Here is an 18,590-nt window from a genome sequence, read left to right as displayed (position 1 = left end):
TGAGGTCACCTCTGAACAAGAGATGATCTGAGGCCAGACTGTATAGGCCTTGAAGACACGAGGTCCCAGGGTCTGTACATCCCAGTTGCTGGTGGGTGGTTGCTGAAAGGCCCCCAGGGCTGGAAGAACCTTCTGATACTTCCTCCACGGTTCCTGGCATGGGACTTCAGCTAGATTCTGTGGATGGGAACAGTATGAAGGGGGTGGGTGGAAGGGCCAGTTGGGCATAGAGGAGACCCTGGGGGTGGGGATGGACTGAATTTAAGAGGAAGCCCAAGGGAACCTTTGGCTTTTCTCACTCTGGGGGTGACAGTGATGGAGTTTGCTGAAGGGTATATCATTGCGTGGTGCCCTGGAGGCTGCAGATCTTACCCAGCGTCTGTGGACGGAGCCTGCAGCAGACACAAGGGAACAGCCTGCGGCTGGCAAAGAGAGAAGGAAGCTGGTCGCGCAGTGCTGTTGTTCTCATGAGGGAAAATGAAGGCTGGGATTCAGACTGGGGGCCCCTGAGGAAAGGAATGGGGAGCCCAACTGAGTCACAGAGGATCTGACAGGGTACTGGGTCCCAGCAGCTCAGGAATGCAGGCGTCAGGTAGAGGCTCCAAGGAACTTCTGTCCCTAAGGCTACATGGGCCTCCTCTGCTCTTTAGTTCCTAGTCACATTAACACTAGTTATCTAGCCGGGCATGGTGCTGGCACGGCTTTAACCCCAGCGCCCAGGAAGCAGAGGTAGGAGGATCGCCGTGAGTTCAAAGACAGCCTGAGACATAGCGAATTCCAGGTCAGCCTGGGCTAGATCGAAACATCAAAAGAAAAAAAAAAAGAAGCCAACACTGGTTGTCTGTGTGTGTCTGTCTGACACACAGCCTTCCTCAGGAACTCCCACCTGTCTGCTTTATGAGACGGTGAAGTCAGCACACCTGAACGTCTCCAGCTGCCTCACCTCAGCGCTGTGAGCCTCTAGCATGTGGTGATCAGAAGGTGAGGTTCTCCGGCTTGGGATGCCAGAAACTCAGATTTCTTCCAGGGCAGAGCCCTGTGCCCACTGGCCACTGAAAAGGCTGGAATCTGCAACACCCCAGAATTCTTCTGGGGTCAAGCAAAAACTTCCTCCGTGGCAGATGCCACACGGGATGGGAAGACAGAAGATCTCACCAGCACTGTGAAGGAAATGGGCAAAGCCATTTTTCTCAATTTGCTGTCATGGTATTGTGGCTTCAGAGGAAGTATGATCCCAAACCTCAGCATAGGAAGCATCGGAAAGGGACACTGGGGGCTGAGGAGGCTGCTCAGTGGTTAAAGGCACTTGCTTGCAAAGTCTGATAGACCAGGCTCAATTCCCCAGTACCCACTCAGAGCCAGATGCACATAGTGGCACATGCATCTGGAGTTCATTTGCAGTGGCAAGAAGCCCTGGTGTGCCCATTCTCTCTCTCAAGCCAAATAAATAAATAAATAAATAAAAAGCTACCGGGTCCTAGGAGCCCTCCCAGACTGTCTGCAGACCCTGTAGAGACCCTGTGACAGCGCCAGGAAAACCTCATGGAGAACAGCTTTGGGTAGACCAGGGCTCAGTAGGCCCGAGGCCTCTGCGGTTGGCTGCCTTTCCTGGCCATTAATCGCTACTAAGTGTCATTACCACTAATAAAATTAACCGGCTTTATACTGGACTCCTGGGGCCATCAATCTCAGGGTCTATTACATAAAATTAAAACTCAGGTGCCGGTCGATGCGTGGCAGAGTGCTTGCAGAGCCTGGCTCACAAGTGCAGCCTGGGGAAATTTGGCACTCTATGGCCGGCTAATACGTATTAACCAAGAGTCATGAGGGCATGTGATGGAGAGTGGAGTTGTGAAGGAGAAAGTGAGCGGGGAGGGAATCATCACGGTTTTTGTCTAGAATTGCAGAAGTTGTCAATAATAAAGAAATTAAAACATCCCAGCCCTTGGGAGGCAGAGGTAGGAGGGATCGCCATGAGTTGGAGGCCACCCTGAGACTACATAGTGACTTCCAGGTCTGCCTGGGTTAGAGTGAGACCCTACCTCCAAAAACAAATAACATAAAATAAATTTAAATGACCTTAGTTAGACCAACCAACTCCCAGCCCTGACTCCACGGTGCACGGCTATTAGGCAAGGGCACAAGGGCCTTCGGGAGGACTGTGGGCCTGGAATAGTCCCCCAGTCTCTTACCACTCTCCTTTGCCATTCTCAGTATATTTGGTTTGCTATGATTCTCCCTCTTTGGGTCAGCTTCCTCTGTTTCTCTTCTGAGTCAAAGGCTCACATTGAGGAGAGAAAGCAAGTGCAAGCTCTCTTCATCCAAACTCCAGATCCTGGGCTGGAGAGCTTGCCTAGTGGGTAAGGCACCTGCCTGCAAAGGCTAAGGATCTGAGTTTGATTCCTCAGTACCCATGTGAAGCCAGATGCACAAAGTGGGACATGCATGTGGAGTTCCTTTGCAGCAGCTGGAGGCCCTGGCATGCCCATTCTCTCTTCCTATCTTCTGCTTATCTCTGTTTGCAAATAAATAAAAACATTTTAAAAATCAAATTCCAGATTCCCAGAGGGAGACTGATTGGCCCAGCTTGGCTCATGGGATCATCATTGATTCAATCAGCAGACCAGGGCAGCCTGGTCATGTGACCTACAGTGGCCGACAAGGGCAACATGAGAACCATGTCCTTACAAAGGATGCATGGGTAGCCACCCCGGCTACAAATTTAAAAAGTGTTATTTATAGTTAAATTTATACATAATAATAAATGTAACATATTAATGTATAATACTTGATGGCATGTAATATTTATTGTTTTTTTGTGTGCGCTTTTGGTATTTCAAGGTAGGGTCTCACTCTAGCCCAGGCTGACCTGGAATTCACTATGGAGTCTCAGGGTGGCCTCGAACTCACAGCAATCCTCCTACTTCTGACTCCCAAGTGCTGGGATTAAAGGCGTGCGCCACCACGCCCGGCTTAATATTTGTTGTTATGATGACACAAATGTAAGAATACTCCTGTTATCTTTCGTGCAGTGCTGGGGGTCAAACCCGAAGTCTGCCTCTTGCTAGGCGGACACTCTACTACCACTGAGCTGAGCTACATGCCAGCCCTAGAATTTGCCGTGTAACCTAAAAGTAAATTTATTTACTTACTTTGTGATGCTGGGGTTTGAGTGCAGGGTCTCAAGTGTGCCAGGCAAGGACTCTGCCGCTGAGCTACGCCCCAGCTTCTAGGTGTCTCAACATAGCGGTTGGAATAGTCCTTGAAGGGTGTGCAGCCTCGCTGGCCAAAATTCCCACCATGCTCTGTGGCCTGTCAGATAGTCAGCTTCCACAAAGGAGGTTCCAACTTCTAAAATACAGAAATTGTAGAAGCCAAAATTTCCCCTCATGCTAGCCCTTGATGTGGGAAGGAGGACATTGGGGCGGGGGTCTACGCAATTGCTGTTGTTACCTGTGTTCCCTACAGCTGCCCTCCATGCTGGAAGCCAGTTAAGGTGGGGCCTTCTCAGGGAGAGCTGACCTTGGGCTCTGCTCCCAGACTGCCCAGGGTCAAGCTCTGAGGGTTTCCTGCCAGGCTGCAGGGAGGGGTCTGGGTGTAGGCCTGGTGGACTGGAAACTTACCCATTTGCCCCCAGATTAATGATTAACGGGCCCCTGCCCTTACCCTGTCTGGGAGGGGAGCCGGGTCCACACTGGACCGGGGAAACCGATAGCATCTGTCTGTGCTCAACGTTTCGGAGATACAGTCTATACTGGGTTGGCCGCACCTGATGGATTTGGAATCTACACGGGCACCTGGGACCTTGCCAAGACCCACATCCCCACCTTCAGTGAGGCTTCCTACTCCCCAGGCAGGCAGAAAGGTGGTGGCATTTAGCCAAATATCCTGACTGAGGCAGGTGACTCCAAACATGAAAACCATTCCCTGGACTATGAGGGTCAGGATCCCTTTGACTCCTTGGGGCTCCACCACAGGGCCAGCTTACCTCCAGCAGTGTCCAGTGAGCAAAAGTGACAAGGACCCACATCTAATTGGAAGCTTTGGAAGCCCCCATTTGGTTTCTCATTTGCTTTTTTTTTTTTAATCCTGGCTCCAAAGCCAGTATATTCCAGAACTGAATGATGTATATTCTACTTGTACGGGGAACACTGGTGTGGGGGGACAGGACAGCAAACATCTTGAAATAGTGTCACTATGCCACAGAGAGGCTCTGAGAGGAGGGAAGTCCTAATTCTATTGGGTCTTAATTCTGGATCCCACCTTGCCTTGGTACTAAACGCTTATGTCTACCACATGAGCTGGTCATCATGTCCCCAAGGAAGCCTCTGATTCCTCAGAACAAAGTAAGGCTCCTGAGTGAGACAGGAAGGCTTCTTACAAGAGGAAAGAGGTTTGGGAAACTCCAGTCAGCAGGGAAGGTCAGCCTGCCTATTTATTTATTTGAGAGAGAAGCAGGCAGAGAGAGAGAGAGAGAAACAGAGAATGGGCATGCCAGAGCCTCCAGCCACTGCAAACAAACCCCAGACACCTGGGCCCTTTGTGCATCTGGCTTACGTGGGTCCTGGAGAGTTGAACTGGGATCCTTTGGCTTTGCAGGCAAGCGCCTTAACCACTAAGTCATCTCTCCAGCCCGGCACTGTGACTTTCCACTTGCCATGCAATCCCTGCGGGATCCCAGGAGGATGGGGGGAAGAGGGAATCACTCTTCATGCCTTGCAGAGGAAGAGACCAAGGCCTCAGGAGAGCACAGCTGGGGCATGGCAGCGTTAGGCTTAGAATCTGGCAACCTGACTCCCAGAATCGATGACTTTGGATATAGAAAAAGAAGTCTGGGACTCAACTTCATCCAACCATCTGTCTGTCCCTCGCTGCCTCCCTCTTTGATTTTCCATGCTTCTGTTTGTCCCAGGGACCAATGACCAGATGGTTGATGATCCACCTGGGATTTGGGAAACAAGCTAAGTTGGCATGGGCTTACTTGGGCAACGAAATAGTGCACGAGCGAGAGGGCTATAAGGACCCAGAGTGGGTGTGAGTGCCTGGCTACACACCCGCTGTGCCTGACTCCTTGTAGGAAGGTGGCATTTCCCACTAAGCAGTGACCAATGCTGCCTGCAATATTTCTCAAACTTCCGTGAACACAGTAGCTGTCTAGGGAATGTGGCAAATCGATAACCAGGCCCTGCTCCAGAGAATAGGATCAGAATTGCCAAGTGTGGATCCTGGGAAATTTTTGCTAGTCTGTAAGTGAGTGAGTGAGTGAGTTTGAGATAGGCCTTGCTATGTAGTCCAGGTTGGCCTTGAACTTATGTGAATCCTTCTGCCTTAGCCCCCCTAAGTGCTGGGTTTACAGGCATGGACCAACCACCATTCTTAACCTGAATCTCTCATTTTCCTGAATATCCTAAATGACTTTTTTTTCTTGTTTTTTCTTTTTTTTTTGGTTTCGAGGTAGAGTCTCACTCTAGCCCAGGCTGATCTGGAATTTACTATGTAGTCTCAGAGTGGCCTCAAACTCTCAGTGATCCTCCTGCCTCTGCCTCTGCCTCCCAAGTGTTAGGATTAAAGGTGTGTGCCACCATGCCTGGCTCCTAACTGACCTTTTCTAATCAGGCAAGTTTGGGAACTAGGAAGACCAGAAACTAGAATGTGAGTAAATGGGTTTGAAGTTCTAGGCCAATTCTTTCTTTTATTTTGAATTTTTTTTATTATTGACAACTTTCATAATTATAGAAAATAAACCATTATAATTCCCTCCACCCATTTTTCCATTCATAACTCCACTCTCCATCATATCCTCTCCCCCTCTCAATCAGTCCCTCTTTTATTTTTATATCATCTTTTCCTCCTATTATGATGTAGGTAGTGTCAAGCACTACGAGGTCATGGATATCCAGGCCATTTTGTGTCTGGAAGAGTGCATTGAAAGGGGCTGGAGAGATGGCTTAGTGGTTAAGGCACTTGCCTACAAAGCCAAAGGAGCCAGGTTCCATTCCCCAGGATCCACGTAAGCCAGATGCATAAGGTGGCACTTGCATCTGGAGTTCACTTCCAGAAACCAGAGACCCTGGCATGCTCGTGTTCTCTCTCTCTCTCAAATAAATAAACAAATAGTGCATGGTAAGAATTCCTACTGGGCCAATTCTTGTTACAGGCACCTTGACGCCCTACTCTATACAGTGGGGACCTAGCCCCCATGGGACTAGCCTGCATCCAAAAGAGCAGTCAATGAGGCACCCAAGAAGGCCTCGTTCCCTTCCTGCCCCATATCTTCAGAAATGGTCATTCTGGGCCTGGAGAGGTGGCTCAGCAGTCAAAGGTGCTTGTGTGCAAAGCTGGACTGTCCTGATTCCGTTCCCCAGAACCTATGTAAATGCAGCTGCACAGAGTGGCTCAGGAATCTAGACTTCATTTCTGCAGCAGCAGCAGGCCCTGGCGTGTTCATGTGTTCCCCTTCCCCGTCTCTGTGGCAAAAAAATAAATAACTTTAAAATTTTTTATATTTTATTTATTTGAGCGAGAGAGTGAGAATATGGGCACACCAGGGCCTCTAGCCATTGCAAACAAATGCCAGATGCATGTGCCACCTTGTGCACCTAGCTTACTTGGATACTGGAGAATTGAACCCGGGTCCTTAGGCTTCACAGGCACTACCTTAACCTTAGCTAAGCCATCTCTTCAGCCCTGAAATTTTCAATATGCTTGTATTTCGCCCTCCCAAGTTAAGACCCCAAGGTTCAAAGTGTTTCTTCTTACCCTCTCCAGCCTGACCGGGCGCGAGGTCTTGACGCCGTTCCCGGGTCTGGGCACAGCCGCAGCCCCAGCTCAGGGTGGCGCCCACCTGGAGCAGTGTGACCTGCTGAAGCTGTCCCGCCGCCAGAAGCAGCTGTGCCGCCGGGAGCCGGGCCTGGCCGAGACCCTGCGGGACGCGGCACGCCTGGGCCTGCTAGAATGCCAATTCCAGTTCCGGCAGGAGCGCTGGAACTGCAGCCTGGAGGGGAGGACCGGCCTGCTCAAGAGAGGTAGGGAGGACGGAGAGGGAGGAAGAGGCTTGGCAGGGGTAGGGGGAGAGCGGAGGGGTTGCAGGGGTGGGCTGTGCCTGGCCATCTTGCCCTGACAGCTGGAACCCTAAGTGAGAACACTGGAGCATTCGTAAGGGTTTCTTGAAGGTCAGTGGTTTGGGGGAACAGGACAGCAAGGACAGCACAAGAGAGGGAGAGGAAGACACACACAGCCCGTGCCTGGAGGAGGAGACAGCCACGTCCCTGTGCCTCCTCTACGTGCACATGAACGGGTAATACATGGGAATGAAAAAGGACGGAGGCGGTGCCTGAGTGGCCCATATACCTGAGACAAGCAGATTCCTTGGTCCATGCACTCATCTGTCTCTGTTCGTCACGTCTGGGGGCATGTCATTCCCTCCTTCCCTTCTCTTCCCACCCTGCCTCCTCCTTCCTCATCCCTTCCGCCGTACGCCATCCACAGGCCTTTGTTTGCAGAGCAAGTGAACCGGGCGCTCTATGAGGGCCTGGAGGCACAAGGTGAACATGACCCTTCTGCTCTTGAAAGTACATCTTTAAAAGAATGTATTTTGAGGCCGGGCATGGTGGCGCACGCCTTTAATCCCAGCACTCGGGAGGCAGAGGTAGGAGGATTGCCATGAGTTCAAGGCCACCCTGAGATGGCAGAGTTAATTCCAGGTCAGCCTGGACCAGAGTGAGACCCTACCTCGAAAAACAAAACAAAACAAAAAAATATTTTGAGCTGGGCAAGGTGGCGCATGCCTTTAATCCCAGCACTCAGCACTAGGGAGGCAGAGGTAGGATCACCGTGAGTTCGAGGCCGCCCTGAGATTACATAGTGAATTCCAGGTCTGGGCTAGAGTGAAACCCTGCCTCGGAAACAAAAAAAAAATTTTTGGGCTGGGTGTGGTGACACATACCTTTAATCCCAGCATTCAGGAGACAGAGGTAGGAGGATCACCATGAGTTTGAGGCCAGTCTGAGAAAGAGGGAGAGAGAGAGAGAGAGAGATGGGTTACACCAGGGCCTTTAGCCATTGCGAATGAACTCCAGACACATGAATCATTTTGTGCATCTGGTTTACAGGGGTAATGGGGAATCAAACCTGGGTCCTTAGGTTTCACAGGCAAGTACTCTAACCACTAAGTAATCTCTGCAGCCCAAAAGTATATCTTAAGGGGGAAAATAGGTCATCATGTGAATTCATTGCCATGTGGGATGGACTGCAATGGGGACTGTTGTTGAGATAGGGTCTCACTCTGTAGCCAAAGCCTGCTTGGAACTCATTACATAGCTCAGACTCAAACTTGTGGCAGACCTTCTACCTCTGCATCCCCAGTCCTGGAACGACAGGCATGAGCTATCACACCCAGGTCTTATAATGGTGACTTTTACAAAAGTTGTCAACTTGTGACAGGGGCAAAACCTCCTTCTAGGCCAGCTGTTGTCCTCTGCAGGAAGAGTCTGAGGCTGAGCTAGTTGCCTGCTTCCCTCTCTCCCTAGGTGTCACCAGTACCTAGAGACACTGAGAGCAAAAAGCAGTGAGTGCAGGGGAGGCCAGGTTTGGGCCACCCCCCCCCCACAGTGTCTGCACAGTGATGGTCCTGGCAGTGGGTGGGTGTCAGGCAGAACACCCAAGACCACGCTGTCTTTGGATCAACCCCATAATGGGGGCAGAGGAAGCTGTCTGAGAGGCACCAGGCAGCCACAGGGCATCTCTTGTTGACTCAAGGGTCTCAGAAACAAATTTGTCTAACTTGTCACCCAGGAGCTTGGGGTTACAATATAGCTATTTAGCCCTAGCCTGAGGCCTCGCTGGTGCCCAAGTCACTTCTCTTTCCATCAGTTACTGGGTTCAGTGACCCCATCCTGCTGCCCTGCAGGGATCTGGGCACGTGTTCCAGAATGACCCTGGAAGCCACTTAAGTGGCATCCCGCAGCCTGAGTCTGAGGAGCAGGTGGTGGAGAGCCTCACGCGGCTGGACCCCTGGACTCCCCCTGCCTGGTCCTGCCCACCGTACATGCTCTTGCCCTTCCCGCCCTTGCCGAGCAGCAGATGGCCTCTGGGCTGCTGCTGTCCCCCTCGGGTGACTTCCGGGTACCCCACGCAGGCTTCAAGGAGACAGCCTTCCTGTACGCAGTATCCTCAGCGGCGCTCACCCACGCGCTGGCCCGGGCCTGCAGCGCCGGGCGCATGGAGCGCTGCACCTGCGATGACTCTCCGGGCCTGCAGAGCCGGCAGGCCTGGCAGTGGGGCGTGTGTGGCGACAACCTGAAATACAGCACCAAGTTCCTGAACAACTTCCTGGGTCCCAAGAGAGGAAGCAAGGACCTGCGAGCACGGGCTGATGCCCACAACACCCATGTGGGCATCAAGGTGAGTGAGCGCCCTGCTGCCCAGGCAGAGTGCAAAGTCAGGCAGTAGAGTCTGTGGGAGGCCAGCACCCCACCCTGACTTAACGGCCACCGCAGGACAAACGTCACTCCTTCAGCTGACCACTACTGGGTACCAGGGATGCAGGGCCCTGGACATCAACAACAGCTGGGCAGCATGGAGCCAGGTGTTGGTTTAAAAAAAAAAAAGGAAACAAAAAAAAAAAAAGCAGGAATGGGTTTGGAAGAGGGGTTCTCCATCCCACGGGCAAAGCCAACGTCATTTGACAACTTTGATTTAGTACAACCCCAAGCCTCCTCCATCTTATGAGTGGGAGATAGAGGCGACCCAGAGAGGGGAGGCCCTTCACCAAGGTCATGCAGTTGTGAAGAGAACTGAGGGTGACGGATCTCTACGTTTACTACGGCGACAGGCCACGGAGAGGCCAGTGTCCCAGGAAACTGAACTCTGTGCGCTATGATGCCATCACTGAGTTGCGTGAACCAGGGCTGCTGCGGTCGGCTGTGCGGGCTGTACACGCCGCAAGAACTCGGGGCCAAGACGGGGGCTGGGGTTGGGATCTGCCCGCACTGCCCCCCTCGAGGCGCGCACTACCTAGAGGAAGAGAGGGCGTTTCCCGCTTTGCACCAAGGGCAGGCTCGGGTCTTGATTGTCCCCCCTGGCACGAGCCTTCCTGTCCTCTCAGTCTGTCCACAGGCCCTGGCAGGGCGGACGCTGTTGGGGGAGGCCCGGGCTTGCATCGCAGGCCCCCGCATGCCCGCGCTCTGCCTCTCTCCGCAGGCTGTGAAGAGTGGGCTCAGGACCACCTGCAAGTGCCACGGCGTGTCAGGCTCCTGTGCCGTGCGGACCTGCTGGAAGCAGCTCTCCCCGTTCCGGGAGACGGGCCAGGTGCTCAAACTGCGCTATGACTCGGCCGTCAAGGTGTCCAGCGCCACCAACGAGGCCTTGGGCCGGCTGGAGCTGTGGGCACCCGCCAAGGCACGCGGCTCTGCCAAGGGGCTGGCGCCGCGGCCGGGGGACCTGGTCTACATGGAGGACTCTCCCAGCTTCTGCCGGCCCAGCAAGTACTCTCCGGGCACGGCGGGCAGGGTGTGCTCGCGGGAGGCCAGCTGCAGCAGCCTCTGCTGCGGGCGGGGCTACGACACCCAGAGCCGCCTGGTGGCCTTCTCCTGCCACTGCCAGGTGCAGTGGTGCTGCTACGTGGAGTGCCAGCAGTGCGCCCAGCAGGAGCTGGTATACACCTGCAAGCGCTAGGCCGCCGGGCAGCCAGGGCCCCCGGGCACGCGCCATGCGCACGAGTGTGCCCCTCCTCCCTCCGGAGCCCCCACCCCCCAGCCGGGTCTCCTTCCTCCCTCGACACTTGGCAGAAGCCCCAGACTCCCCAACTTGGATGAGGGCTTGGAGCAGGCGGGCAGGTCGGGATGCAGAAGGACGTAGGGGAGCGCGAGGGGAGCGCAGGAGCGAGGCTGCGCCGGGGGAGAAGGGGGTGCGGCGAGCAGCCGAGGGCATGTGGCGGAGGGGGCTTCGCTGCCAAGCCTGCCTCCGCCTTCGTTCCGCCTGTTTGCTCATGGCCCCTCACTTGGGCTGCTACTGGAGGAGCAGAAGTGACTGCTAATTTCCTTGGGGGCCTGTGGCCATTACCAGTGTCCTCCACCGAGGCACCCTGCAGGAGAGAAACCAGCTCCCCGCCCCCCCAAAGTGGCACATGGCTCCTGGACAGGCAGAGGTTCCCACGGAGCACGGCGCGTCTCTCCCGCCTCGCTGGGGCCATGCGGCTGGAGGCCGGGTGCTTCCCTCAAGCCGGGCCCGAGGCCAGCCAGGAGGAAGTGACCTCCCTCGGGAAGCCCGCAGCGCCCTTCGGTAAGCTTCCTTCCGCCCCGAGACCAGCGTTGCTGCCCTCCTCTGGAACTGGAAACTTGGGGAGCAGCCGGGGCTCGGCAACCTCACCGATGCCAGCTCCAGGAAGGCCTCAGAGCTGAGACCTCCGCAAGCCAGGAGAGGCCACCCTGCTTTCAGAGGCAGCCCGGGGAATACTAGAAGGCTCATTGATGGCAGAGAGGCTCTGAGGACTGACCCCGAGACCCCTGCTCCCTGGAGTGACTTTGCTGATCCAAGCGGCCAACCCAGCACGGTGGGAGGAGGAGGAAAAAAAAAAACACAATGAGAGCTGGTTTTCTAGCGTTTTCTTTTTTCTGCTGCATGGAGACTTGTTCCCTGGCAGCCCAGCATCCTGCGATTCTGATTTCCCCGCTCTGGCCACCACCCCGGCTCAGTTCTGGGCATACGGCTTAAGCAGAGGCCATATGTGCGGGCAGAGGGGCTTGGAACAACTTGGAGACCAGAGCATCCTGACATACTGCCATGGTATCTGCACCCCAACTCCACGGCCAGTAGGGCTGGGGGTATCGGAAGATAAAGGCTGGACTGGAGCCCTAGGCTGTGGCTGGCTGCTAACATTGTCCCCTCTGGTCATTCACTGTCCAGCTCTCTCCCACTCTTCTCCCTTTTCTTACTTTCCCCAGCCTTTTCTCTCCTCTTCCCCGGGAAGACACACCGCAGCCATGCTGGGGCCCCTCAGCCTGCAGCTTTAAGAGAAATGTATATACAGGGTATTTCTGTCTACCTCACATAGATAGTTTTTAGGACAAAAGAAGATAATTTATATAGCTAAGATATATGGGAAAAGTATTTATGTTATTTATATAGTTTCTCTATTTCATGAGCAGCACAAGTGGGGTTCCTATGTTTTGCCAGAAGCCTTTCTGGGGAGACACATTCTAGCCTGCCTGAGGCCCACACAGAGCTGGACGCCAGGCCGCTGAGGGAGGCCTCGCAGCTCCTGCAGCCCGCAGAGGTCTGACTCCGCGGCGGGGAGCCCACGTCCCTCTATGATGAGCTGTGGGGCGCACAACTGAGTACTCCTTGTGACGTTTGTGGCTTCTCTGTGCCCTGGGCTCCAGGCCCCCTTCTGCTCTGGTGTACAGGTTTTTCTCATAATAATAATGACAACAAAGATGACCACACCTGGCATTTGTAAAGCACTTTCTGTTTTCGGACATACTTTAATCTCCCTTGACTTCCCCATTATCTCTGCAAGGTAGGTGGGACCACACTACCGTACCCGTTTTCCAGATTTCGTCCAGAGATGGAGGGCTGTGCTCAAAGTCACACAGAAGAGAATCTTCGGTGACTACTGACTGAACATGGGTCGGGCGCTGGGCAGTTGGATTTACCTTGAGCCTGGGAGTCAAAGCCAGGAACTTGGGGCAATGGCTCCATTCCTTGCTCTGTGGGACCCTGGCCTTTCCCATCTGGACGGTGTGTCTGTATCTCCAGCAAGCTGAATCTCACATCTCCAGAGCTTGGATTTCCTGAGAGGCCTAGTGAGACAATGACCCCGCAGAGGTCACGCAGAGGTCCCACAGTCCACATCACCTGAGATAACTGGGCTCCACCATCACCTCCTTCCCAGCCCACAGATGAGTTTTGTTTTTGTGTGTGTTTTTTTTTTCTTTTTTCCCAAATTAATTGTTTCCCACTGAATCTCTGGCCTTTTCATGGAGAACCGGTCACAGAGGCGCCAGACCTGCCAGGCAGTCAGCAGGAGGGAGCCTCACTCGGCAGGATGTGTGGGGCTCCCCAGTTGGCCCAGTCTCCCCTACCTTGCCCTCAAGTCATACGTGCTCCTGCCTGGCTCTCACGGGCACACAACCGGCTGTCCTGGCACCCTCCATCGTATACAGATACCCGTACAGACGACGCCAGCCTGGAGATGGCATCTTATTTTCAAGTTTCCCAACAACCGTGAGCTCCCCGTGCCTCTCATCCCAGCACATAGACCCGCAGTGGGAGCTGTTGGTTGCTGAGTGCATTATATCCGTTCAGCCAACCAACAGTGACTTTAGAGAGCGCCCACTGTGGGCCAGGCGCTGCCGTCAGTGCCCGGATGCAGCAGTGTGTAAGATCAAGTCCTAGCCTCGCGGGGCTGACATGCCTGTGGGGGGAAAGGGCCAATAAACTTCATGCTGGTTACCTGTAGTCTCTTGTCTCTTTATTGCTCACTGCCACACCTTGCCCAGTGGGTACTACCACCAGCCCTGGTTAGGGAATGGAGGCTGTGAGGTGGGATGGCTCCTCATGGCCACCCAGCTGGCAGCAATGTCCGGATTCGAACTCAGATTTGCCGGCCTCCAAAGTATGGGCTCTTTCCTCCCCACGTTCCCACGTCTCCTCAGGGACACCCCATGTTCTGGAATCTGGGTGCACTGAGGCCTTAGGGACAGCTCATCCTACCCAGGTTGCTCATCAAGCCAGACCAGGCTGAAGCGTGGGTGATTTCCCCTCCCCCCACCTCAGCCGTTAAGTATTTTCAGAGCCCCCACTCCCTGGCTTGCAATGTGGGGAGGGCACCAACAGGAGAAGCAAAGTGGGAGGCTTTGGGACTTGTGTGGCCTGCTGGGACAAATTAGAGGTCCAGCCATGCGATGGCCTGGGCTATCTCCATGCCAGCCTCAGACTCCTTGCATCGGCCACACTGCCCTCCTGGGCCACTGCTTCTGGGGGTGTGGTACAGGGGAGCCTTGGGAGCGGGGCTGCTTTCTGAGCCAGGGCAGCGGACAGCCCTGTCTCCTAGCCCAGACCTGCCCTGTTCAAGCTTTCTGGCCCTGCTGAGGACCACGTGGCCACACTTGGGGTCCTTAGGGAGGTGGGCAACCCCGAGCACCTGTGCCTGTCCTAACTTGTTTCCCAGCACTGCAGCTGGCTCAGAGAGAGCAACCACAGGTGGCCCCAGGCGCCACCGGGAGCAGCTCCTGGGTGCACAGGGATCTCTCTCCTAAGCCCTCCGTTCTCACTACTGGGGCGCCAAGACAGGACTGATTGAGAGAGGCACGGAGAGGCGCGGGGAGCGCCCCTTCCTCTGGCAGTCAGACTTAGCCCACAGCGTCTTTTGCACCCCATGCTGTCTCCAGCCTCCCTTCCCCCACCACATCTGAGTGGTACGTGCTCCCGCCCCTAAACCAGTTCTCCCACAGGCCAGCCAAAGCTGCCACTCTTCCTAGGGGACCAGAGCTTGTCCCAAATGATCACTAGAGGAGTCCCTATCCCTGGCTTCCCCTGGTTAAAAAAAAAAAAATAACAAACTTTTTTAGGGACTGGAGTCATGGCTCAGTGGGTAAGGTACTTATTCACAAGCACAAGAACCCAAGTTCAGACCCTCAGACTCCACATAAAAGCCGGGCGTGTCAGTGTGTGCGCTGGGGAAGGTGGAGACGGGAAGATCCCGGGGTTGGCCGACTAGCTAGTCTACTTGAATCAGTGAACTGAAGATTCAGCAAGAAACCCTGTCTCAAATAAATAGATAGATAAATAAAGTGGTGCCAGGCATGGTGGGCATGGTGGCACACACCTTTAATCCCAGCACTAGGAAGGCAGAAATAGGAAGAATGGCCATGAGTTTGAGGCCAGCCTGAGACCACATAGTGAATTCCAGGTCACTCTGGGCTACAGCTAGAGAGAGATCCTACCTCAAAAATAAATAAATAAATAGGGATGGAGAGATGGCTTAGCCCTTAAGGCGCTTGCCTATGATGCTTAAGGACCCACGTTTGATTCCACAGAACCCACGTAAGGCAGATGCACATCGGGAGTTTGTTGGCAAATGGCTGGAGACCCTGATGTACCCATTCTGTCTCTAGCTGCCTCTCTCTCTCTCTCTCTCAAATAAATAAATCAAATATTTAAAAATAAAATGAATAAATAAAATATAGAGTAATTGAGGAAGACATCTGATAACAACTCTGGACTCTGTGCAAATGCACACACATGCACGCACACATTCATATGTGCCCGTATACACACCAGCGTGCACACGCATGCGTACCACACACTCATACACACACAAGAACTCTCTCCATGTTTGCATCTTTATTTTGCTGACTCCTCTGTGAGAATTTCAGAGATGTCAAGACACTGGAACCTCGTCACGAGTCTCCACAGAACAACACCCAAAACTGTTTGCCCGGACACGGTGCTGCCTAGGGTATCCTCCATGCTCACAAGGCTCCAGCTAGAGCTCAAAACATCCTTTACTGTCCTCAAAATGCTCCAGGGTGCACTCAAGAGTTAGGCATTGGGGTTGGAGAGATGGCTTAGCGATTAAGGCGCTTGCCTGCAAAGCCACAGTCAGGAACCATGGAAGCCATATGCACAAGGGGGCACACGCATCTGGAGTTTGTTTGCAGCGGCTGGAGGTCCTGGTGCACCCATTCTCTCTCTCTCTCTAATAATGGTGATAATAAAAGATTTAGGCTTTTCATTCAGTTGCTGTGTCTGCAGCCCCAGGCTCTCGAGTAGACTTCCTATCTTCTTGGCTCTGGTGACGTTGACATTGATAGTTCTTCCAAGTATTAACGTTCAGGTATTCATCTAGAATACTCCCAACTGAGGATTGTCTGACTGGCTCCTAAAACTAGATGCAGGCTAGCATTTTCCATGAAGCTGCCTGGGCACTGTGTGTACGCGCACAAACACGCACGCATCCCCGTGCATGTTGTCCGAGCCACAGGATGTTGCTTTGTCCTGTGGCTGTTGATGTTGAATTTTGTCACTTGGCCCCAGTAGTTTCTGTCAGCTTTCCTCAGTATGGTCACCCTTTTCCCTTTGAGGTTCATGACTCCCCTGTGGGTGGTGGCTTGAGACTGTGGGAATATACTGTTGACATTGTTACCCAAGACTTCAGCAGCCATCGGTGACTCCGGCATTTAGTGAGGAGCTTCCTCCTCTCCCTTCATGTGACATTCCTGTCCAGCTTCACAGTCACTGTGTGAGGGAGGAGAGATGGTTCAGTGGTTGAGAGCACTCCCTATGCAAACACCAGGGCCTGAGGGGGCCTGCGAGACTGCTCACATTTCACCCCCAGGATCCACCTAAGCAGCTGATCGTGTCCATGCTCATCCTTAACCCCAGTCCCAGCGGTGAACAGAGGCTGGAAAATCACCTGGATTAATAGGGGAGGGTGGGGACAAGGGACAGCAAGCTCCAGGATCAGTAAGAGACTCTGGCTCAAGTAAGAGTGTATGGGAGAGCAAGTGAGTAAGTAGGTCACCCAGCATTCCCTTCCGGTCACCGCAGGCAGTCTCACTGCTCTGCAGGTGAGCGCGTGGGTGCTGGAGGGACACACACATGTGCACACACCGAAAATATTATCACTCCCATTTAAAAAATTATTTTTCTTTTTTTGAGGTAGGGTCTTTCTCTAGCCCAGACTGACCTGGAATTCACTGTGTAGTCTCAGGGTAGCCTTGAACTCACAGTGATCCTCCTACCTCTGCCTCCCAAGTGCTGGGATTAAAGGTGTGTGCCACCACACCCGGCTAAAAGATTTACTGGTTTATTTATTTGAGAGAGAGAGGGAGAGAATGGGCACACCAGGGCCTCTAGCCACTGCAGATGAACTCCAGATGTGTGTGCCACCTTGTGCATCTGCCTTATGTGGGTCCTGGAGAATCAACCTGGGTCCTTAGGCTTCACAGGCAAGCACATTAACTACTAAGCCATCTCTCCAACCCCCATTTTAAAAATTTTTTAAAGAAATTATTTATTTATTTATTTGACAGAGAGAGAGAGAGAGAGAGAAAGGGAGGGAGAGAGGGGGGAGAGAGAGAGAGGGAGAGAGAGAGAGAGAGAGGGAGGGAGAGAGAGAGGAAGGGAGGGAGGGAGGGAGAGAGGGAGAGAGAGAGAGGGAGGGAGAGAGAGAATAAGGGAGGGAGAGGGAGGGAGAGGGAGGGAGGGAGGGCACAAGTGCACCAGGGCCTCCAGCCACTGCAAACAAACTCCAGATGTATGTGCCCCCTTACACATCTGGCTTATGAAGATCCTGGGGAATCAAACCTGGCTTTGCAGGCAATCACTTTAACCACTAAGCCATCCCTCTAGCCCCCATTTTTAAAACTTTTAGAAAAAATAAAGATACATAAGCTGGGTGTGGTGGCGCACGCCTTTAATGCCAGCATTCAGGAGGCAGAGGTGGGAGGAGCACCACAGTTCAAGGCCACCCTGAGACTCCATAGTGGATTCCAGGTCAGCCTGAGCTAGAGTGAAACCTTCTCTCGATAAACGAAATAGAAAAAATAATTTTTTGTTGTAAGCAGGGTCTCACTCTAGCCCAAGCTGACCTGGAACTTACTCTGCCGTCCCAGGCTGGTATTGGACTCACAACAATCATCCTACCTCTGCCTCCCAAGTGCTAGGAATGCAGGTGTGTGCCATCACGCCTGGCTATCAATCCCATTTTATAGACAAGGAGAGTGAGGTTCGGGGAGGCGGAAGGATTTGCAGCCTGAGTGGCAGAGCCAGGATTCAAGCTCAGCCCTTTCTCATGCCTGAGTTTGTGCCTATTGCCTTCTGGAATCATTTCAGATTCCCAGATGATTTTACTGTGAATGGACGTGAGTGTCCTCTACCAGTGGAATCTAGTAGTCAGGAAAGGCACGGAAAGCAACCAGGATACCATGGGGCAGAGTTCTTCTCAGGTCTTTAGTCCATCTCCCACCTCACTGTCCCAGAGGACCCCACCCTTGCCAGCCCAACTCTAGCTGACCCTTGCTGTCTTCTGGACTCTGTGGAATGTGACTGTGGGGATCCCGAGTCCTGGAGAATCTGAGATGGCCTCGGGCCACTTTCTTCACTTGCCGGATTCCTGAAGACACATGGAACAACCTCCGGACCTGCCCAGCTCTAGTGGGGAAAGAACGGTCACCAGCTCAACACGAAGCCCAGTCCACCCAAACCTGGGCAAACGGCCGCAGTGAAGACCTAAGAGGGAGAGACATTCAGGAGGAAGAAGGTGGTGGGGTCTTCTGTCTACCCTGGGCCACGGCTTTGTGCCCACTCATTTAGTCACGGTGGTTCATACGGCCATGACCCCCATCTCATGGAGGAAGAACTCAGGAAGGTCCCACACTATGCTCAAGGCCCCACAGTGAAGAGCAGAGCCGGGACTTACACGGCTTCCTCCCTGCCTGTGCCCTAGGAAGGTAAGGCCAGCCAGGCCCAGGCTGAGGGACACCAGGAGGGGTATCAGGGAGGGCTGGAGAGATGGCTTAGTGGTTAAGGCACTTGCCTGCAAAGTCAAAGGACCCAGGTTCACTTCCCTAGGACCCACATAACCC

General features: G+C 53.5%; 1 protein-coding gene across 1 annotated transcript; it reads left to right on the top strand.

Annotated features, from left to right (window-relative positions):
• The first annotated feature begins 6,281 nt into the window (after window positions 1-6,281).
• On the top strand, window positions 6,282-12,906 carry Wnt9b (Wnt family member 9B). Its single transcript, XM_045159573.1, has 4 exons — window positions 6,282-6,304; window positions 6,769-7,025; window positions 9,137-9,402; window positions 10,201-12,906. The coding sequence occupies exons 1-4, from the start codon at window positions 6,282-6,284 to the stop codon at window positions 10,672-10,674; spliced, it is 1,020 nt and encodes a 339-aa protein (XP_045015508.1). The 3' UTR covers window positions 10,675-12,906.
• The last annotated feature ends 5,684 nt before the right edge of the window (window positions 12,907-18,590 follow it).

This window comes from Jaculus jaculus, chromosome 9, assembly GCF_020740685.1.
Source record: "Jaculus jaculus isolate mJacJac1 chromosome 9, mJacJac1.mat.Y.cur, whole genome shotgun sequence".
Lineage (NCBI taxonomy): Eukaryota > Metazoa > Chordata > Mammalia > Rodentia > Dipodidae > Jaculus > Jaculus jaculus.
This window is presented reverse-complemented; position numbering and strand designations above follow the sequence as displayed.